The 24,977-nt window shown below is 36.5% G+C and overlaps 1 protein-coding gene across 1 annotated transcript; it reads right to left on the bottom strand.

The window, feature by feature from the left end:
- Window positions 1-5,501: 5,501 nt before the first annotated feature.
- LOC144356205 (uncharacterized) lies at window positions 5,502-22,876 on the bottom strand. Its single transcript, XM_085503966.1, has 7 exons — window positions 22,859-22,876; window positions 21,973-22,031; window positions 21,567-21,728; window positions 17,254-17,320; window positions 16,862-16,914; window positions 10,861-11,064; window positions 5,502-8,739 (listed from the first exon to the last, which is right to left on the bottom strand). The coding sequence occupies exons 1-7, from the start codon at window positions 22,874-22,876 to the stop codon at window positions 5,502-5,504; spliced, it is 3,801 nt and encodes a 1,266-aa protein (XP_085360092.1).
- Window positions 22,877-24,977: the final 2,101 nt, after the last annotated feature.

Genomic DNA, 24,977 nt, shown 5'->3' on the forward strand with positions numbered 1-24,977 from the left:
TTCGCCCCAAATTTATTACCTCCTACCAGTCTTGTAATTGCAGTGTATATGTGGGGGGGGGGGAAGCAAGGGTTATTTTCGTTCATCGTAATTGCAATATTTTTTTGTTCGTACAACGTAAATTGAAAAAATATATTCCGTAATTCAGTAATCACAGGCTAGACGTACAACGTAATCATCAAGTATTTTTTTCGTACACTGTAAAAATGTGTAATTTTTCTCGATACGTACAAGAATTTACATCCAAATAAAAAAGTCGTAAAGAATAGTCCAGGGGAATTACATTTTCGAAACTGTAAAACTACTAGATGACACAATTCACTGCAAAATTCCATTTTTACTGTAAACTGTAAAAACGTCTTTTTTCTTTGTAAATTGTGAAAAGCCCTTTTTATTTCCCGTAAAACTGTACCAGCTACCCCCCTTGCCCACCCTCTATATGATCATGGTTTTTTTTTATTTTGGCTACGTTGCACACTGGTAAGAGATCACCGGCGCCAACATTGTTACACTGTATCAACGTAATTCCAACGCAACTTTGAACTATGAATGAACTGTAAATGCTGCCTTCAATCTAGAAAATACTATCGCAAAACGGTTGGAAATAATAAATTTAACAGCAGAATACAATAAAGTGACTTCTAAAGACTGAACTTTTTTTGCGAACTTCGTATACGGGGCCAGGTTTTATTTATAAACTGACGTTAGCTTCACGTTCATGTCCTACCATGGCACCAGCCGAAAACATGATGTTGCTTGTTTTTGAGTAGCCCTGCGTACAGTGCTGTGTGTACGGGAACGCGTCCCCGTACACACAGCACTGTACGCAGGGCTAGTTTTTGAGCGGAGTGGAGCGGATCGCCAACCAGCCTACCGGCTTGTTTTATAAACTTGTTTGGCAATTCCCACCCCAATTAGACCATGTCACAGCATTTCGGCTACTTTTCCAACAAATCCTAAATCACTCGATAATTGTGTGTACTTTACATTTGTACTATGATTACATTTTAAGTTACGATAATTTTAATGCATACATGGTACACTCACAAAAATACCCCTAAAATAAGAGAAATTAGGATATAGCCTTGACAAAAAGGCATTTTTTTTCCTTGTCTTAATATTGCATTTTTTTTTATATCTGTGTAACTTCATGTGGGAATCCTGATGAAATTTAAAATTCAGTTCACAACGGTTTTGCAATATTAGAGGCTGTGAACTTATCCATGGAGACTGCAAATTAATAAATACTGTATTCACTGACATTTATTTTGTTTCCACAGTATCTTTTTCTTACTGGTGTGGCTACAGTGACTGTGAAGTGTTTTGTGTTTTGTCGATTGTTGTCAGTTGTTTGTTTTGTGTTCTTGGAATTTTGTAAAAAAAAATCAACAACGGTTAAATAGGTATGTTATTTCCATTTTGCAGTATATCGTAAACAGTACTTGTATACTTTGTTATCCAGCATAAATATCAGATTGTTCGGAAGAATGAGGTTGTAAATTTCGTTCATTAATGTTGTAAGATGACGCTTTCTCCGGGGCCTTCAGAGTCCTATGTTGACTATGTCCCGGCCCGTTTACTTACTTGTTGTCAGCGTCTGATTGGTATATACAAAATACGACCAAGTAAACGTCAGAATATTAAAAAAACAGAAACCTAAAAATCAGTTGCCCATTCCAAGAGAGCCGCAAAACCAAAACAATCTCTCGGCCGTCACCATCCACAGCAGCGATATGATTTTATACATCGAAATTGAGAATCGCATGTGTAGACATATTGCATAGAAATGAACACTAAATACATCTATCCCGGCCAGCAATCGAATCATCAATCTTCATGAGTGACGTAACTGGCATTTCCATCTATTTGCTTCTATTCCCACTATCCTAAAATGCTCAAGTGAATGTTGTCAAATTCGCGAGTGTGCGTATTTTCGTACAGTGGCGTAAATATTGCTACAATCAAAGACGCGCTGAACAGAAAGTCAATTCTGGGCTAGTATCATTGTCAAATTCTGGAGAGTAGATGACTATTTATATGAAAATTTCTTTAATAATTTATTTGTGTATTTATTTTTATACATATTAATTTATTTGTGAATTTTAAGTACATTCATTCAAGTTATTTTCAAAATATTGTCTTGTTAACAAAAACTCTTTAGTGTTGCAAACACCCTATGTAACCTACTCTTTTTTTTTTTTTTTACATGGGAACAATAAAGTTCATTCATTCATTATATGGGAGACGTTACAATAAGGAACTATTAAAATTGTTCGATTTGCATATCAAAAACGTTTCCTGTAAATGCTGGAAAGCGAAATAACGAAATAGCGAAATAACGAAATAGCGAAATAGCGAAATAACGAAATAGCGAAATAATAAAAAAGGTAAATATTTACAGTATGTTGACCATTGTATTAAGATACGTCATAATGCAAAACACTAGTCACGGTGAGTTATTTAAAACATACGACTCATGATCGGAAAATATGACTACAGTTCAGAATTGCAGACGGATATTAAGTAACTTAAGAGCATATCAGAAGCAATTAATATAAAATATTTGAAAAAAAAACAGCAGTCAAAAGTCAAGAATGCCAACAAGTGCATTTACGCCATGCCAACCGATTGTGTCCATTGACCGACGTTGGCGGCGCCACAGTATGTAAAGCTATGTAGGGCTCATTCCACTAATTTGAACTCGACAATGCAAACATATGAGATTGCTATATGAAAATGGTAAACAAAGTTGAAAACTGGGAAATCAACATGCCAGTAATAAACCACATGAAAACGCACATGTTGGCCAGTTAAAACTCTTGCAAAACTTTGGAAAACAAGACCACCAACTGTATTTGGATTGCACCTAGAGAAATCACTGAAAAAACACCAAGATTAGAACATCCAAGTAGACACAGAATAAATCCACAGCTGCTATAAAGGGAACATGTTGTCTCGCCTTTAACCCAGAGGATGCACGTCCTCAAACAGGTCGCACATGAAAAAAACATTTTTTTAAATTTCATTTAAATTGATGAACCTTGATGGCCACTAATAAAACCGTTTTGTGCATTTTGTGAATTGTGATAATTACCTAAAGTCCATTTGCATTCAGCTCAAGTTCTTTCTTCATATATATAATTTTATCTCTCCTCCCATCATTATTTTATGTGATCTGATCACACATTCGCTATCCTTGTGGTTAGTTGATGGTTACAGGTTTTTAGCTATCAGTTACGTGTGCATTGTAGTATTTCATGTTATCCCATTTATTGCAAACTTTTTAACATTCCTCTTTTATCAGAACTATTCTTGAACTTCTTTTTATATAAAATTGTTAATTCTTCTTATGACTGCCCTGCTATTCTTGCCAATATTTACTTTTGTTCCAAATAGGTGTTTGAGACGCAAACCATTCGTTTTTTAAACCTGACTGTGGATCAGTCAACTTCAGGAAGCATTCGTCACTTTTAAGGTGTATGACATTATTAAATGACATTTCATTTAAATGTAATATTGATATTTTTTCATCTTTATATAGTTTTAAAACTGTACTGTATAATTATTTTTAATTTTATTGTGTTACTTTGTCATGTTGATGTTTATCTGCTTATATTTGTATTTTCTTTATGTATTGTTTATTTTTTCCAGTTCTGTTAATGGTTTTGCTCGTTGAACTGTGTAATGAATAAATAAATAAATATCTAGGTCAAAAATCGTTCAAGCGACATTGTATTATTATGAGTCAGTTGAAGTGCTATTTAAATGTGAAAAAAGGGAATAATTTTGAACTGATTAAAAATCTTCAGTACATGGGGAAAATTTTTATTGGAAGGGGTAGACAAAATAGGTGGGAGAACAGTTATTGACATGCCTTTTAAAAAAAAATACGCAGAAAGAATGCTTTGGCTAAAATGACTCTTTAATGATAATAAACAATAATAAACAAGCTATGCATGGCACAGTCTCAGTTATTAACATGTCAGACCTTCAGTGAGTTTTGAAAATGAGATTACATTAAGTACTGGTTGCAGACATTTCAAAATGCCCGATTGTAGTACATTTTAAAAACCATAATGGGACCACAAGCAATTTGTTTTGACAAAATGACTGCATGCCATGATATACAAGTATGAATGTTGAAATGTTACTCTAGGCATGTCTGAAGTAATATACATGGAAATGTATTCTTCAAACTATTACAAAGTTGCCCATTGAGTCTCTAGATTAAATAAATATAGATGAATGGATACAAACCAACAACGCAATATCTTTGCATATTAGCAAAAGTGAGTATAAGAGTCCAGAAACAATGCAATAATACATCTAAACATTTTGGGCAGAAAATACTGGCTGAAATCATAATTCCATAACAAAAATTAATGTTCATTGTATGATACAACATGTACTGCATTTATCAAAATGTCCCTTAAAAATAATAGAATGTGAATTTCTATACATGTAAAAGTTAGTAGTACAGCAACATATCTAAGCAAAATTTGACAAGATAAGTACTAAGCGTTCCCCAATTAATACTATATGTACTGTATTAATGTTCCCAAATAATAGTGCAGTGATATATATATAATCAAAATAAAAAAAATGGTCAGATTTGAAAAGGCGAGACACAGAATAGCAATTCAATCAGACAAAATGCTAAAAATGTTTAAAGAACATAGAATTATCAGTTAATCTGCAAACTCTCATTGGTAAAATGGCCTTCTATTATGGATATGCAAGAAAAAAAAATTGCTACCAGTCCATCATGTGTATCAGTAATCCTGCAGGTTAAACCATCATACCAAAAGCACAAAAATTATGACTACTGTAGAATACTTTATTTTCGCTTGCAATTTATTTTTGCTATAGGGATGATTCCGTGAAAATAAAATCTAGCGAATATACTTTTTTTTCCTATATTTCACATTAAACTCATCAAAAATCAGTGAAAATAAATTCCATACAAAACGGCCAAAAAGCCTTTTCAGCGAAAATTGATTCCAGCGAAAATAAAGTATTCCACAGTATTTGTTATATTAACTTCAGCCATTTGTCAAAAACAATCAAATCGGAAATACACATGTCAACCATTATGCCCTGTCACTATACCAACTCTGAACCAAATCAGTCAAAGCATGTCTGAAAATGACAAAACCTTGAACAAAATCGGCCACAAATCGACCGTTATGAATCAAAATGCAAAAAAAAGTGAAAAATGAAAAAAAACAAAAAAAAAACATCTAGTAACCAAATAATAAAAGCCTCACATCAAGTTAAAATAAATCAGTCTAAGTATGTCCAGACAAAAAACCAGTTTAGTGCATTTTCAGTGCAATTGGCCATCTTTGATCAGATTACAAAATCGATGCACATGCATGTCCCAGATAAGGTCCTAGCTATGTGTAAAATTTGGAGAGAATCTATCCAAGGATTACAGAGATACAGAGATGAATGCAGGAAACTAAACCTGTTGTCTGAAAAGATAAATCTATTATTTAACTTTATTTTCCGCTTTTGAATGCTTCTAAAACACTTTCATATTCAGGAGTCTGAATATGGTCTTTGACCTCACTGTGTATTAAAAGCTGCCTAGCCTGAAAAAATGGATAGACACGACGTACACAGTTCAAATTTAAATGATAATACGTATTTTGAAAGTTAGTGGTAGTCATTTTCTCACCAACCTTGTTGTAGTATTCTCGATGATCAAGGTGACGGATAATTAAATCATATGGTGGGTTTTGATATTTTTTTGCAAATTGCAGTTGACATCCATAACACTTTTTAATTATCCCATGCATGAAGGTTAATACAAATGGATTATCAGGAGTCCAACTGTCTGGGTTACTAAAACTATTCAGAAAATCAACATTCTCTGTAGAAGATGACGGATTTACTCTCCTTACTGTATTCCCTTTTCTTCCGGCTCTTTGTCTTTTCTTTTCATGACCTTCATTCGCTAGTAAAGTTAAGTTCACTCTGTCCTGTTTTTTGTGCCACTGTAGATACAAATTTAGTGTACCATGCTTCTCAGAAGCAGCAACAGCATGAGAACAAATGCACTTTGACTTATAACTTGGACACTCACACGTGACTTTTCCATTGTGAAAAATAAGTACATAATTTGGCTCTTTTCTATTACTTTTAACACTAAAAGCTGCAATGGCATTGTCTTTTAATATTGGAGCTTCACATATGTTCTTTTCATCCATCAGTAGCGCCTCCGCTTTTTTTTCAATAAAATTTATCCCCGGAACTGACAAATCATCACTTAAGCTACATGACAAGACATTTCCAATATTTGCTGCAGAAGGGAATGCACATGTGATTCCACTGTCTTGAGTTTCCTTTTCACCATACATTTGCAGCATAGTCATACTCCGCAGCTTGTTTATATATGAATGTTTTTGTTGTTTATTCCAACTGTGCCATATATCACAGTCTATTCCATGGTGCACAAATTCACTTCTCAATTTGTACTGTCTTGATACTCCTATGATAGCCTGTACGTATTCTTCTTCCTGTGATTTGGCAAGTCTTTCAAGTGCTTTTATGAATCGTAATTCACCAGACATACGATGGTCCATTTCATCTTTAATACGACGGTTATTAATCTCACAATCGTTTGTGAAAAACTTTCGAGGTGGAAAACCTAAGCCTGCTCTTGAACGGACACCTGCCAGTAGACTTTCTTTAATATTTTCATCTCTATCTTTCAACCATTTCATTACTTCTTGAACATGAGAGGCATCCTTCCATTTATTACACAATTCAAAGTAAGCATGATCATACAAGTCACTGTCTTCAGTATCCAGCAATCCACTGTGATAGGTGGTTCCCCTTGTATACCCAAATATATCATTGCTATATACAGTTTTCTCACTCTGTGTCAATCCTAAACTCCTCAGGTGATCTTGAAAGTTGTTTTCAAAGTGCCGAAAACATCTTAACATCATAGACTTAGGAAATATATTTTTCATGGCATTAATAAGAGCTTTTTCACCATCAGTACCACAAGCCAGAACATTCCTTAATGCTGGTCTAAGTGCAACAAGTTGACTGAAGAAAAAGGAGAATATTTTTACATCAGAAGCGAGATGAATTAGAGTTAGCCCAATGAAGACTGGATTCTCGCTGTTTTTCTCTAAATTTTGCAAGCATTTCTTTCTATAGGTTGTTGGCGTTACACTAAATTTACCATTGTTGAATGTTGGGTCTGCACATAGAATACTGAAATCTGCAGGATCTGTGCAGTATTTAACCAAATCGTCCAGCTGCTCCTTAGTCCCGACAATAATTAGAGGCTCTGGTACACAAGCAATGTGCAAAACTGAATCTAAATTTCCCTCCTTGACATCTGAGATTATGGAAAACAGTTCATCTTTTTCTTTACCATACTTTCTGTTAACACCTCTAGTAATTCGGTTTAAATTATAAATCTGCTCCCGCCCACGTGGATAGTCAGATAAACTTGCGGCACAGAACACTCCACCTCTTCTCTCAGAAACAAATTGGATAGTCTCTTTAGGTCTTCTGTTTTCACTTTCTTGTCTTAGTTCTTTAACTAATGAAGGTTTTGTTTTTGTATAAACAGTCAAACATTTTTTTGCATTGCCATGTGTTTTTCTTGGAATAGAATGTGACTCACCATCAAAACGGTATTGTACAATAGCAATGTTGTTTACAATTTCATCACTTGAGTTCTTAAGGTAATACATTATCCTATGAAAATCAGGAAAGCTCTGGTGTGTATAATAGTGCCTATGTAGGTTAAATATCTTACGACTTGAAGCACCTGTGTTCTTAGGACCCAAAAATCTGAAATCTGTAGCTGAATTAATAAAGTAGGAGAGAACTGGATTACCTTGACATACAAAAACACCATTATCATCAGCAGTAAGATCTGAAAATTTTACATGTTCAAGACTAATAACAAAAGATACATTTCTTTGAACGCGCATAGGCTGTTTGAAACAATTTTTTTCCTTTTCTATGTCAGAAAATACAATATTTATAACATCAGCTGCGGTATAGGAAGTGGGCCGTGTCTCAAAATCAGGACACAAAAGTGGCTTCTGTGTAATGGAGCCATTGTTGTTGGCCCCTACAGTAATTTTAGTTGGAGCTCCAGTCATTGGATTATCCAATACATTATCTTCATTGGATGAGTCTGATGTTTCACAGATTTTGGGATTTGGTTTATGTTTTCTGTTTCCATGGACAGACTCCTGTACAGTTGTTATTTCACCATCTTTGAAATAGTACTGAATTACAACATACGGCAACATAATGTGCTTTTCTGTATCAAACACTTTGTGAATAATTCTTTTAAAGGAGGATGTTGCATGTGTGCTATACTGCCTTTTATACATGAAAATATTAAAGCCCTGTCTTGGTGTCACTGTCTTCACCCTTTGTATTTTGCCATTAACTTTTTTAATTTTAACATGCTGCCTAGGACATGCATGACCGCCTTTCCAAACACAAAATTTAATATCTGATTTCACTAAATCTTTGCTACTAATTTCCAAAGTGTTGATGACAAATGTAGCATTTTTGCAAATATTGCATGGCATAGTGTTACAGACTAGGTTTTTATCTACGTTTTGACATATAATTATGTCAAGCACCTCTTCTCTCGCCAATCCTCTTGCATTACTACAATACACAGGCCACTGACATGCTTGAGGACGATGTGTCTGTACAGAGTGGTCATCACTGACCATGTCACTCAGCTCACTATAAGAAAACAAAGTACTTATAGGTAACATTCAATGTATATACCAGTAATGCATATGTATAGCATGAAATAAAGAATGTTTTGTGGCAGTCAAAAAATAAAATTGACTTATATTGAACCAAGAACCTTTTGCATGAGAGTGGACACTTTTCCCACTAGACAAGGTAACAATTATAAACTCCAGGCTAAGTCATATGGCTTTCCATTTATTATTTATGTGCTAAAAAGTAAGATACTGGTATATGCAAATTATACTTTGAGGTGAGTGCACAGACACTCTGACACATACAAAAAACATAGCCCTGCATACAGTGCTGTGTGTACAGGGACGCGTTCGGTTGATAGATAGATGTCTGCGTACCTCCATAGACAAAGTCCGGGAGTGCACTGTAGTTGATGCGAAAGTTAAAAATAAGTAGTTTCTATTCTATTCTATTGCTATTGGTGTTAATTCCATAAAATAACAAGCAGTCTGTAACTTAAATTTAAAATATTCTTCAAAATTAGAAAACTGATACAAGTATCTTTATGAAACAAGCAAATATGACAATTTTGTACATGGCTACGAAATATTCCAGTTGGACACCAGAAATTCAAACTTGGTTGCCAATGGCAACCAGAAAAAAAAATCAAACTTTGAGGGCTGCTAAAAATATCTAAATAAAGATATCGTCAAAAAATGAAGCACCTGAGATCCTTCAACTATCAAATGTTCTAGAAAGTTTCAAAGCCATATCATTTATCATTTTTTCAGAAGTCAAAACCATAGCAACAGACAGTCAGCAATACAGATGTTTTCATTCTTCATCTTGATTTATTACTGTACTGTAAGAATATTGAAGATAACTAGAGTACAAGTACATAAATAATACATAATGCCTTCTAAGACACTGTTGCAGCAAAACAGCAGTGATGCACGAAGGGCTCCTGAATGTGTAATAAAGTATTATTATTAAATTAATAACAAGTCTGTCTTTTTTCAGGATGACCTCCCCCAACTATTGATTGGTCTAAGCCCTTGCTCCAAGACATGTAAATTAGTTCACTCATGTAGTGCCATAGTAGCATAGAAGAAATTTGGGGGGGCTAATTTTCATAATTTTTGGCAGATCGACTTCTCATGAACAAATTACCATCTATACTCATCAAGGCATCCACACACCAAAAATCGAGTCAAACGGTTCGGCAGTTTTTGAGAAGAAGTCATGCACAGACAGATAGATAGATAGATAGACGTACGACAGATGCAGGACAGAAACCCATCCCATAGGCTCAGCGGATCTATGGTCAGTTGAGCCAAAAACGACTAGTAAAGACAGAAAAATTGTAAACGCGTAGGTACTAAGGAATCATCCACCAAACGCCATTTTTGATTTAATTCATGTGAGAGAATGCAATTGTTTTTAAGGCCAAGTAGCCAATTCATCCACAATTGGACTCCGAACTGGGAGTGCTGGATATATATGTTAAACGATCACCATTTTTGGTTCCTTGGGCATGCTATTTCATTAAGCAAGCAGCTCCGCTGTTAGCAATGCACATTGCAATTAAAATCATTAGAAAATGAACAATATGTATAGTATCAAAGCAATCGAAAATATCACTTTTCACCAAAAATTACAAATTAAAATATTCACCAAAATTAGAGAATTTAAGAAATCATCATGAAATGAACAAATTCAATAGAGGTCTACCCAAGGTACATATACACCAAGTATCAAAGCATTCAGGCTTGTAGTTTTCAAGAAGAGGTCAAAAAAGTAAAACATTGACACGGACAATGGGCGATGACGAACAATCACTCATATGATAAGTCGACAGCGGAGCTAAAAAGTTATATTTTTCAAAGTCATGGACTTTGTCCGTGGAGGTATGCAGCGCTGTGGTGTCTATCAACCGAATGCATCCCTGTGCACAGCACTGTACGCAGGGCTAACAAAAAAACGTTTAAAACTTTGTTTCAAATGAAAATATCATAAAATACTGAACTATCACATGACACTAGCATGGTGATGATTGATATACCATATAAACTCTAGCTCTACTGACACTGTGGAATACAGTTTTTTCATTCAGGATTCATGCAAGTATTTTAAATATACAAGGTGATAAATCTATACCTTAGATCTATTTTCTTTGTTTGATAAGGTTCATCATTATCTTCCATATACAGATCATCATCACTTGAAATTATGATGGGAGAATCTTCAGTTTGCATGGTCATTCCAATACCACTACCTTCATAATTTATATCAGTATCGTGACTTTTTGATCTAGTGTTGTCATAATTTGATAGCAGATCAATTGATGCAGTGTTTTGCACACTGTAAAAAGGACAAGACCATAATATGTTTAAAATATGACTGCAGAAATATTTGAAATATTTTTAAAAACAGTGATGAAAAAAAAAATGGATACTAAATAATGAGCAACCAGAAGAACAGTTGCATCACACAAAACATGTTTATACGGGAGTGGTGAAAAAATAAATCAAAAAAAGTTTTCGTTAGAAAGAACTCCTGTGTGCTGAGAGTATTGGAGACACAGTAAAAATTAATTTGAAACAAGTCATTGTCAATGACACGTCCCCGTTCCGTTCATATTTGAGTGACATATACATTCAAAGCAGATCATGACCGAAATGCACCTGCATATGTACAACACATTGTGCTAAATCTGAACAAAATCCATCCATGCATGACTGAGATCCGGTTCTGGAATTGTGAAAATACGTGATTTTGATGCATTTTCGGCCTTAAAATGGCCATCATTCCGCTATTGTTAAGCAGATCATGAAACAAATGCACATATCTATTTGTGACATGATGTACCATGTGTGTGTGAAGTTTGAACTTGATCAATCCAGACATGTCTTGGATACGGATCCAGAACTGAATTCTTTAACAAAATGGCCGCCAGTCGGCCATTTCGAACTTGATCCGAAAAAAAAAGACGTGCATCAAGGTCCTATTATGTTTAATGTATGTACCAAATTTGAACAAAATCCATCCATGCATAACTGAGATACGGGTCCGGAATGGTGAAAATGTGCGATTTCAATGCATTTTCGGCCTTAAAGCGGCCCCCATTTGGCTATCGTTAATGAGATCATGAAACAAATGCACATACATATTTGTGACATGATGTACCTTGTGTGTGTGAAGTGTGAACTTGATCAATCCAGACATGTCTCGGATACAGATCCAGAACTGAATTCTTTAAAACAAAATGGCCGCCAGTCGGCTATTTCGAACTTGATCCGAAAAAAAAAATGACGTGCATCAAGGTCCTATTATGTTTAATGTATGTACCAAATTTGAATGAAATCCGTCCATGCATAACTGAGATCTGGGTCCGGAATGGTGAAAATGTGCGATTTCAATGCATTTTCGGCCTTAAAGCAGCCCCCATTTGGCTATCGTTAATGAGATCATGAAACAAATGCACATACATATTTGTGACATGATGTACCTTGTGTGTGTGAAGTTTGAACTTGATCAATCCAGACATGTCTCGGATACGGATCCAGAACTGAATTCTTTAAAACAAAATGGCCGCCAGTCGGCTATTTCGAACTTGATCCGAAAAAAAAAATGACGTGCATCAAGGTCCTATTATGTTTAATGTATGTACCAAATTTGAATGAAATCCGTCCATGCATAACTGAGATCCGGGTCCGGAATGGTGAAAATGTGCGATTTCAATGCATTTTCGGCCTTAAAGTGGCCGCCATTTGGCTATCGTTAATGAGATCATGAAACAAATGCACATACATATTTGTGACATGATGTACCTTGTGTGTGTGAAGTTTGAACTCGATCAATCCAAGCATGTCTCAGATACGGATCCAGAACTGAATTCTTTAAAACAAAATGGCCGCCAGTCGGCCATTTCGAACCCGATCCAAAAAAAAAAATGACGTGCATCAAGGTCCTATTATGTTTAATGTATGCACCAAATTTGAACAAAATCCGTCCATGCATAACTGAGATCCGGGTCCGGAATGGTGAAAATGTGCGATTTTGATGCATTTTCGGCCTTAAAATGGCCGCTATTCGGCTATCGTTAATCGGATCATGAAAAAAATGCATGTGCATATGTCCCATATAATGTGTGATGTATGAGTGAAGTTTGAACTTAATCGGTCCATGCATGTTCGAGATACAGGTGATCACGGACGCACGGACGCACGGACGGACGCACACAGGGCAAAACATAAGTCCCCGTTTTCGGACTGCGTCCGAACGGGGACTAATTACTTGTACTTGAGATATTAATGGAAAAGCTGAAAACTAATTATGCAAATCAGGAAATTAATATGAACAGATTTGAGTGTAAAACTAATAAGGTCTGTGCAATGTACCGTAAAAACCCTCAAATAAGAGCCACTTTGTAACACTTTCATTTCTGGGTGGTGCTTATTTGAGGTAACATGTTGACAACTTTGTAGCCAGTGGCTCTTAAACCAGGGTTATCAAACTTTTTCATTGTGAAATAGGGAAGGGGATAGGCAAACACACACACAACCAAAACAGACAAGTAATTATTAATGATGTATCATTGCAATTATTGCAATTTATTCTGTAAAAATACTGTTATGGGAATAACAAAAGTCAAATAAATACGACGATTCGACGTTTCATCGACAATGTGTAGCAATGCCTGAAGTCACGTGTCACTGACAATGCGTAGCGATGCCTGAAGTCTGATTTGGTAGCACTCTCAGTGTCTGACCCAACACTCGAATCACTTGTACTTCCGTTGTACAATTGTTTACCAAGTTTGGTACGGCAAACTTTTTTCTTGAAAACTGGGAATAACTTGCGTGGCTGTGGCGGGCGTGGTGGTTGATTTGGTGACGATATAAAATAGTTTCGGATAGAATTGATCTGACACGCAGCGACAGGAGAAGACATACTTGCAAAGCAAGCATGGAACGAATGAAACAAATGATGCCCAATCATTTGTATTTATGGCAAAAATAATAAATAAAAACACGTTTTTCTATAGATTTTTACAGCTTGGGTACTTGGGCATTGTTTTAATTGCGCTAGACGTCTGACAGTACAGCTTTGGTTTATATTTCCTGTTTCATAATCAAGCCAGCTTATAATGATATGTTAATGATATTCACGTACTTCACAGTCCACGCAAACAGGGTCAAACTATAGCCCCACCCCTATATAACCAAATACGAGACGATACCGAGAAAGTAACAATTACATGTATTAAAAATAATTTCCTGTGACCAATCGGAGAGACGAAATCATTCATGAAAGCCCAGGCCTGTTACAAGGCATTTTCTGATTGGTACAAGTTCAGATTATTTTCAATTCTCACAAATAGCTAATTTAAATATTTGGGTCAGGCGGGTCACGTAGACTTCACTTTGCTGTAAGACAAGTTGATCGCGCAAGTTTGTACCCCAGACCATTCGTCCCGGTGTTATCGCTATCGCCACACGAGACTCCAGCTTGTCTCCTATACAATTTGACTGCGCACATCCAGAAAGTAGATGTAACTGTGATTGGTGGAATACTAATGAGTTGAGTGTCAATCAAACCCCCACGCTATCTTTAGTAAACAAAGTCACGTGACACGCGCCATTTTAGTTTTGATTAGTTCATCGTGGTCGGGCAGGTGATTTCAAGGCAGCAGGCTTAACCCTTTCGTTCACAGGTTGGGAGATATTAGAATGACTGACAATTTCACGCCACTGTTTTACATTATTGGCGGATTTTTCTGCGCTATCAATCTTTCTCTTACAAACTAGACATAGATGAGACGACAGAGTCGCTCCTTTCACAACGTCGCACTGGATCAAATTGGAAAGACGATTTCCATAAGTTATCCCTCCTGCTTTTCCTGGCTTGAATAAATTCACACACGACTTTAACTGTCCACAAACTCGAAGACTACACGAACACAGTCTACAATAGTCGTCCGCAACAATATGTATGTATTTCTTCGGTGTACTGATGCACGAATGCACCGTGACACGGTGTTTCTCGGGTGTCGCCATCGCTGAGAATGTCGCCGGCGCAATTTTTCACCCAACTCGCGATTCTGTTTTGCAACATTTTATCAATATTCCCTTTGACAAAATCGCCGACAAAAGCACCGCTTTGCTGATCTTTTGTTCTATAATTCTTAATGCAAACACCGACCCTAGTAGTAATTAGTAACGTCGCCTAGTACATATGAACGGTCGTCATTGCAAATCGAACATCCTTTTGAAATTTGGACGTCGGGCAGACGATTTCAAGGCACCGCACTTAAATATTAGCAACATATGATTTTTCTGAGCGGTTGTTTATTCTCTTTCAAACGAGACATAAATGAGACGACATAGTCAATCCCTTATCCACCGCTAAGAATGCCGCAATGTTTCGTTCGTTTTGCAACATGCCACAAATCGTCGAAAAAAACACCACTTCGACGGAAGCTTGCGTAATAAGGGGGTTAAAACAAGAAAACAAATGCCATGTTTAATACATATCGACCTATTTTACTTGCGAAAGGTAACGGAACATGAACTCGTTTCGTGCGACTTCGGAACCCGAAGGAACACACCAACAACGTTGAATTTACCCGCTATCTTCCAAATATGGTATATTAATTTATTCAGTTGTTTATTTAGAGTGACGTCCGCGGTCGAATGCGATTGGCTATCGATGTCAGTGCAAAGGTCATATGAATATTAAAATTAAGTGGGCGGAAGGAAAATTGTATAGGAGACAAGCTGGAGTCTCGTGTGGCGATAGCGATAACACCGGGACGAATGGTCTGGGGTAGCAAGTTTGTGGAACCATGGAGCTCTTTTTTTAGCTCCATGGTGGAACTAATCCATTCGACTTCGATTTTGATTATTTTCGGCACGAGAGTCCTCTCCAAACTAATGCCAGTTATTTTGTTACTTCCCTGAACATTTGGTCTCGAATCACCCCAAAACGAACGTCTCAAATGAAATGCAAAAAATAACCCCAAATCACGATCAGCAAGAGTGGGCTGCGTAATCATTACATTCTCACAGTCGGAGCTACGTCACAATCCCTCAAACGTTCCGGATTAACACCTCTGTTTTCCCCCACGCTAACCAAATTTCCCCCACGCTAAGGAAAAAATCTTTTGTTTTCTGCTGACTTCCTGTTCCGGTCCGTCTGTGAGAATGCATTTTCGATACCTCCGATTTTCCGATAAAGGCGTTCTAAAATCGTGACGTTCTTTACTTGGTTATAAAGACAACATTGACAATGAATATCTCAACGTGTCCTTCGGTGTTTCGGCAAAAAACATACTAGTAGTTACTACTGAATAGTTTGTGAATTGGTCGATTGTGTGTCAGAAATATAAAATGGACAAGTTGACAGTCACATTCACGCTCTCAGTGCATTTCTTTCGTCTATCATTCTTCCGTTCTCAATTACACAGAACATCAGGCAAATTATGGGGATAATCTTTATTTGTCTCACACCTTCTGTGGGGCAATAAACAATGCAGGGTGGAAGTGAGGCACGACAAGCTCGGTGTCTGCCTGATTGTAAACAACCGGGCGGCTGGCACTTATTTCAGGGTTCTTATTGACAAAACCACTCAACTCTTGGTGGCTCTTAATGGAGGGTCAAATGTAACAAATTTTCACTGAGTGGCTCTTAATTGAGGGTGGCGCTTATTTGCGGGTTTTTACGGTAACAGACCATCTATGTACCAAGCTTCTTCAAAAACTGATGTATGGTTCTTGAGATATCAGTGGAACAGACGGTCACACACACATACATACATACAGACACACCAACTACAAAGACTCCCATTGTGTGCTTTGCACACAGAAGTCAAAAATTGGCTTTTCTGATGTGTTTTGTCAGAATCAAAAAGTTTCAAACAAACTACTATTACTATTGTATAATATTTCTGAAGTAATGAATCAACTATCATTCAACTATTATATTATAATTTCAAGTATCAAATAACAGAAAACACATGTGCCTGCAGCATCATAACTCATACATGACAGTAGAAGATCAGCAGTCATGCATGCCACACTTTAATTTAAACATGGCTTTTACAATTCATTGTAGATGAGAATGAATACAGGCACTAAAATTGAGTAAAATTCCATACCTCTGATTTGTGTTCAGTGTTTTTTCATCACATCCTGCAACAGCAGATGATTCCTAACAAATGAACAATCAATGAAAGCTTAGCATTGTTGCACATGGCTATCTTTGTGATTAGAGGTGGACATAGGGGCTATATGACACAGACTGTATCTGCCATCAGAAAAATGCTTAAGATATTGGTAATAATGTCCAAAAAATGGAAAAGTATTATACAAATAAGCTAATTTATATTCATGACCAGGCATCATAATGTTATTGCACAGCCTCAATCATATAATGATACAATAACAAACTTGCCAAACTGCCTATTTGGCTCAAAGCATACAGTCACTGAAAAAAATTCTACCCGGAAATATTTGAGCCTATACTTGTCCCATCAATACTTTCACTTACTTCACTCATTGCTTCATCACTTGAACTGATGATGATATGTTCTTCAACTCTGGCAGTCGTGTGAAAACTATAAAAAAAATCACAATTAAATAGTGTAACTATCATCAAAAAGCTAAAATATGTCGTGTAATAGAGCGGGAAGCAACCAAAAAGCATAATGAATCAAGTAGACCAATTGCTCTGCTGGAAATATTAGCATCAGAAGCACATCCAGCATAGAAACTCAAGTGAACCAACAATTGCATGTATTGTATACTTGATTATACAAATTTTGACCATAGACACACTTCTGTGATCTAAGTTTATGAGTGATACAGCAAATGCTCCTTTTTGTTTAGTACATGTTCCAGTTCTGACCTGTTAACTAAATGTCCTAGACTGCAAGTCACCGTAATATGTGAGAGTATAATATTGGTCCAGGCATGTCCGACGAACATATAAGGCACTGTTTGCACTACGTCTGACAGTGACACACAAGTCAGACAATTTCAAACAAATCTGGAACATATTCTAACAGGTTAAAATCCAAGTTAAATTTGAAGAGAATCAGTCTGTGTACAACTCAAACATAATAATGTACATACACAAAATGTAGGTTTTTTGTCCATTTTGGGCATTCTAAATCTGATTGAAAAATTCTGGAGCAAATGTATACCATCATGTATTAACTATGTACCAAGTTGGAAAAAATAGGTCAATGAACCATCAAGAAAATGTGATATACTTATTTGCTAAAATTTGCAAATTAGTACCTGTTTGCAAAAAGATGCTTTGCACAACCTTCAGCTTTGTTGGGTGATAAAGAAGAAGCTATATTTGCTTTTGATGGTGATTCAATTTCTTGTACTTTACACAATAGATGTAAATCAATGTAATGGCTCTGGACCTCTTGTAAGATTGGGAAATGTTGATGACAGTCTTTGCACAAGTATCTACAAGTTAATATGATTTTTCAACATGTGATCATTTGTAAGCAAAATCCAATTCCAGAGAACAATCAGAAATTGGGTGGAACCTTAATTTCACAGTGGAATATGCTTAAAGATGTTTAAAGCGCGGCTCCGCAATCCCAGGAATTGCACCAATGCATCATGGGAAATGTAATTTGCATGGTCCGCCCAGTTGTTTACTTGGTACACAGCTGTTATCATTTCAACTGAAGGCGTTAACTCCGTAAGCTAACATCATGCATTACGCTATTATCTGATTTGAAAGGACTTGCTGAATCCCGTTGTTCGACGTTCACTGGGCCTACGCACTCTTTTGAAAGCCGTTTTCTGTGTTTGTTTCGCTCGTGGTCGACTGTAAAGCACAATTTCTGTAAATGGCGTTACGGCATTGTAAGGTTCTCTCTGAATTGAGCTCATGCCTTTGCTTTCTTGATATTGTACTAATATGTTACAAGTGCGACCTTTTTATACAATGTATTTATTCATTCACTCGTACGTTACGAGTGCGACGTATTCATACTACGTACTGTGCTATGTTGCCCTTTTCAGGGCCAACAAATATTCCAAAAAGAGAACTACCGTATTGTCAAATACTTGCATCATGAAATAACTGTAGTTTATTTGAATGACCTACACAATGTAGTTGTCGTACAACGTTTGCCATAATATGTCTTGTCGGCTCGGCAATAATGACGTTATGCAACGTCAAAAAAACAAAAATAAAAAAAACTTTATTATACGTATACGGCTGTGCGGCACGGGTCCGACGCCAAATATACATAAATATATGCGCGGCTCATACTAATACGTGACAAAAAGGGCTAAATATTTCACTGCAGGGACATGTTTCAGGGAACATTATAATTTTTTGTGAGACCTTTCAATTTATTTATTTCGAGAACGAAGAGAAATTTGAGAAGCATACTCGACATATTGTAGGGGACGTATTTGGGACTCCCTCGACTCTTTTCATCGATATCAGCCCTGTAACCGCGAATGTCTTTCTTTGCACACACACACTACAGAAATTATTGGTATGTTTACGCAAAGTCCCTCCCCTCTCGCGCACACCCCAGCTCGTGCGATTCGCACTCGCTCGGATCGGACCGCTTCGTGGAGCGCCGACGATGTCCCCTGAGATGAACGGACGGACAAACAGCTCACAGCATATCATTTCTTATTAGCTCCACGATATCACTTACATGATCAACTCCGTAATTACATAAACATACCTAGAGATTGAACAAATAACTCGGGATTAACACCTTACATTTACATAAACCCATGACTGACAGTCGTTTTGAGCAGTCAAAACGACTGTTTGAATCATGCTTTTCCGTCGCTTTTACGCGGAAATCGCACTGACATCGCACCGAACTCGTAAATTAACATCGCAGTTGTATCGCGGACATATTCATGTTTGTGTACAACATGAAAATAAAGCACCACAGGCGTTAAGATTGCCGAAAAGAGTGATTTTGCAGAGCACCCCAAAGAGATGTTTCACGCTTGAGTGTCATTTGCATACTGAAAAGTGGCGGCCATCTTTCCTTTTATACACCCAGACCCGCGGTTTAATACAGTTTCACAAATACATTGATAATTTTTCATTTTGCATATTGTGAGAGAAGAGTATTACAATCAATTTATGAAAAAACAAAATGACTGCCATTTTGAATTGAATCACTGAAGCACTATATGTACCTATGTCCCACACAAATTAACATATCGTTGAAACCATAATAAGCCATAGGTGTTGACTGACATTCTATTATTGATTCAGAACGCAGTCACTGATTAATTCGGTTAATCTCCGTCGGCGTGGAAAACGCCGTAATGTTCTATTTCACTTTTAAAGTTAAACGGTAGTTGTGTTCCAGTTTGTTACAGTCCGTGCTCAACTGTGGGTCAGTTCTACAAGTTTATGTATTCATCAGTTCGTTGAAGAGTTTCGTTCGCAAATAAATGCAGTTCATGTTATCAATTGATTTGTGAGAGTTTAAGTTCAAGTTCCACTGAAATCCTACTCAAGTTGGAATGTGGCCAACCGAACCCAACCACATAACAAGCACATGCGAAAAATAAACAAATACGACTTAAATTGGGCTAATTATTATGCAAATTAGATAATTATTATCGATGTATATAAACCCAAAACATTGCAATGTTTTTATGTACCAAGATTCATTAAAATCAGAGAAAGCTTAGAAAGAACTCTTGTGTGCTAAGAGTATTGGAGACAAGTTTCATCAAAAACCAACATATGGTTCTTGATATATCTTGATAAAAAACATATATATCTTGATAAAAAAAATTACAATCTTCTGTGTAGCATTCAACCTTAAACATGCGAGAAGCCTGTTGATTAACGTAGTTCAGCTCTGATGCACCATGTAATAGCAATCCACAGTATTGAAGTTTATAATTCTAACAGAAAACTAATTATTAGTTATTGTTATACATCTGTCACTGTAACACCATAAGTTCCACTGTGCCGTAATTTTGCGGTATTGCACTGGGTATTTTCATCCCACTATATTACAATTACGTGTTACATTGTCTTCTAATAATAAAAACAAACATGGCAGCCCACAGGGTTTGACAGGACCCCACACAAAGTTAGCTCTGTTTTAAACTTTTTGTATTTTGGCATTTCCATGATGTATCCTTTGAAGGAAAAGATTGATGTATAAAAATAAACTAAAGGTTATTACGAGGATACCAAAAAGTATGCACTAGACAGTATGCTGTCGCATCGACCTCCACTGTGCATCGGCCGATACTCCCGCTGTGCATACTTTTCGGTATCCTCGTAATAATCTCATATTATTAAAACAAAATAAATAGATTGGGTTGTAAATTTGTAAGTTGGCAAATTGACTAATTAAAATGCAACACTGAGTTTTTCTATCATTTTGCATAGATTTACGGAGTTTGAATAAAACAAAATATAACATTTTTGGGATATAAATTAACATTATGCTTGCACACAGCACAAAAGTGAAACTATATCGCAAATCATTAAATGTTAACCACTGGAAATGTTAACCAGGTAGCTACAGTTTGTTCTGGGTATTCATGTCATCAAACAGGGAGACTCAAATAACATGATTGTCGAATGACAATAGATATCATTATTTCATTCACAACTGATCTGTTAAAGTTAAACTCTGAATATAGAAGATAAGCAATTATAGGTGTTTTGTAAAATCAAACTTTGTAACAGTCAGGAGGTGACAGGAACGGTCGTAAAGTAATCTAGTCGGTGCATTACTAAAGGGAGGTGCTACCTAAGTACTAAATTTACACACACACAGACAAGACAGACATGTGCTTCACACACAAGAGCTATTTTTTAAATACCTTTTTCTGTTTTCATTGTTGCTTTTCTTACGAACTTTTCTTGTACCATGTACAAAAGATTTTTCAAGATATTGTTTCTTTGGCGTTGGGAATTTTGCAGTGTTTTTCTTAATTTTCCTTCCAGAAAAATTTAACAGTGCATCTTTTGTGCTTTCCCATTCCCTACATGTAAAACAAGTCAAATTATTAAAGAATATCTAAATAATTTCAAAAATGTGGAAAAATCATACAACACTAATTTATTCATGGTAAACAGGCTTTGCTTAACATTTCATTAGTTCAATATTGTAAATATATAAATATGAGTGATGAAATGAAGCCAAACAAACTTAGTGTAATAAATTCTAAAATGATATCACTTTCCATAAGAGGGGGTATTTTAATACTTGTAATACAAAATGCTTACCACCGTTGTCTCAAGTAGCTTTTGTAATTTAGAACTGATGTGTTGTACCCGGGTAACCCCTGTAATAAAATGAAATTTTGATCATCACATTAAATTTTACAATACATTACAATACACTGAATATAAAATAAAATAATGTAGTTAAGGAGGCAGTGAGAATACTAGTTATTTGCATCAGGATATTCATATCACATCACACATTTTTTTATTTTAATAAATGTTTTGGACAAGCATATGCAAATGTTCGATGCATCACAGTTCCTCAAAAAGTGGATGCAATAAAATAAATAAATTGTCAGCCATGATTCCCTTATTATGGTGAATGTTAATCGCTGAATCTGTTGCAAACAAATTTCCAAATTCTGGACACTGCAAAACAAAGAATAGAAAAAGCCCTTCTGGAATGTATGGTTATATGTGGTCTCTCTTTAGGGAACTGACATCATTCCTACTATGGTAAACATTGTTCTCAATTAATTTTACCAACACATACAAACACTGCCACTGCAAAGAAAACCAGCATAACAGGTTTCAAACACAAACATGCCGGGATGCGTTCACGAAAATGGCGCCATTACAAAACGTGCTAAATGTCTGACAAAGTGTGCAGACAGCACTACTTACTCATTTCAGAAAGTCATGTAAACTAATTGGTAACCAACTTGAAAATAACTAAAAATACATATTACCTTATGTTGAATATAAAATAACACTTTTGTGAATATTGTTTGCACAAATCAAGCGATGGCACTGCGTTGTCAACCATCTTATGTTGCATTAGTTTGCTGTCACCAGAAAATATTGTCAGAAAACGGTCAACATTCAATCTTTGGAAATACCCTGTGACTGACAAACGTTCTTACACATTATATATCAATTCACTTACCACGTGTCGATCCGCCATTGCGTGTTGTACTTCTGAAACACACTCAACTGTCCCGCCACGACAATGAAGTTAGCTTTCTGATTTGACACGCGTGGTACAGTATTTTTTTTTGCGCGTGTTCGTAATAACACGCACAAAGGATTGTGGGACAGAATCCTTAATTTGCTGGCATTCTTGACTTTTGACTGCTGTTTTTTTTTCAAATATTTTATATTAATTGCTTCTGATATGCTCTTAAGTTACTTAATATCCGTCTGCAATTCTGAACTGTAGTCATATTTTCCGATCATGAGTCGTATGTTTTAAATAACTCACCGTGACTAGTGTTTTGCATTATGACGTATATTAATACAATGGTCAACATACTGTAAATATTTACCTTTTTTATTATTTCGCTATTTCGTTATTTCGCTATTTCGTTATTTCGCTATTTCGCTTTCCAGCATTTACAGGAAACGTATCAAAATCCTTTATTGGAACAGAGCATGTTCTATATTCACCAAAAAACAAAGTTTTTATGTTTCTAGACACACAACAGACTCGAAACAATAGAAACCGTCCGATCTGAGCGACCTGCGTTCTTGAAAATCGAGTCTTATCACCCTTGCGTTTCCGAGCAAAAAAACGTTGAGGCCAAAAATGATCGATTTTCGCCCAATCTTCAATGAATTTTTCATAATTTAGCTAATTCAATCCAGCGGTTAGATAGAGTATTTATTAGAGACGCCCGGAGAACCAAAATTTAGGACGTAAATCGCTCCGGCGACTAAAAATCGGCGAAAATGGCCAAGGGGGTGAGGAACTGCATTTCAAAAACATATTTTATAAATAGGGTATATAAATACGGTAGCTCTGAGCGGGACCCGAACCCACTGTCTTTTCAAGCTAATTTTGTTTTATTTCGATGGCACGCTTGTGTACCACGCCACGACGTTGGTCGTTGAGTGGTGTCTATTTTTCTAACTACTCCAGTGTTCCGAAGAGTTGAACAGGAAAGCCAAAACGATTGCTTCGGTTCTGGTGAGTGTGTATCTAGTGTGATTCGAACCCATGTCGTTTGTAATGGGCGGTATTTTATTTCCCATGTTGGCTACGCCGTAATATGCAACCACTTCCCCGTTTTATTGTGATTTTGAGAGTGTTTAATGATGTCTTCCTCACCCGTCACGCCATGACCCAGTTTCAACCACACGGCCATTTTGCAACACAGTGCGTGACCCTCGGCGTCACCCGACTGACTATATAATCGTTCTGTTCAACTGTTAAGCTAGAATTTATTACCGTTATTATCATTATATATGCTACGTTCACACGGCAGCATTTTATCGGAGCCCAAAGGCTCGAGCCGGCTTGAGCCAGCAAAAATGGCCGTGTGAACGCGTTCGGCTCGAGCCAAGTTCGGCTCCACTAAACCCTCGGGGTTGAACTCCGATAGGGTTGAGTCCCGGCATGGCTCCGAACGTGTAAACGCATCGGGGCCCAACTATCGGAGCCGAAATAACGCCCTCAATCGTCTTCTTCAAGTAACCTCTCATTTCAATTATGGCGGAGACAACATCTTTCATAATTTCACGCAATTTCCCGCTTGAATAAGAGGTACGCGGCCTAGTGTATAGTAACGAATCATTGCGATAGATTGATAGCTCAATGGGAAACAAAAAATGGCGTACGAAATTATGCGACAAAAACTTGAAAGAACGACTGAACGGAAACTTTTTAAAGACACTAAAGATAAAAATCGTAAAAATCGAAGCGATCGCGGTACAGTGACGTGTTCCTGGTAGGTTTAGATTCTTCCATAGTCCGTCTATGATAGATAGAGAGAATCTGTGATTCTTCCTAGGAGTTTTAATAGATATCACCACAGTTGAATAGTTACAAAATGGTAATTTTGCATGACAATAACTTGAGCGAATAGGCTGTATTAAACGTATTTTAGCTGCCGTGTTTCCTGTTTATTCGAGATACTAGTACCAAATTTAAAATACCAGTCATTGTCTTTTCTACCCCCATGGTCAGGCTCCTTTTTATCCTAGCTCAACAGCATCATGCCATGTAAAGAAAAAACACAAGCACCACACTAAAATCGTTTTCAGTCACTAATTATTCAAGGGCACTG

The sequence above is a fragment of the Saccoglossus kowalevskii genome, chromosome 9 (genome assembly GCF_978046115.1).
Source record: "Saccoglossus kowalevskii chromosome 9, keSacKowa6.1, whole genome shotgun sequence".
Lineage (NCBI taxonomy): Eukaryota > Metazoa > Hemichordata > Enteropneusta > Harrimaniidae > Saccoglossus > Saccoglossus kowalevskii.

Coding starts and splice junctions, on each gene's coding strand:
- LOC144356205 (XM_085503966.1), bottom strand. Junction 16,915..17,253: donor GTGATGAAGCAATGAGTGAA/GTAAGTGAAAGT, acceptor TTCATTTGTTAG/GAATCATCTGCTGTTGCAGG. Junction 8,740..10,860: donor ACAAAGAAAATAGATCTAAG/GTATAGATTTAT, acceptor GTTTTCTTATAG/TGAGCTGAGTGACATGGTCA.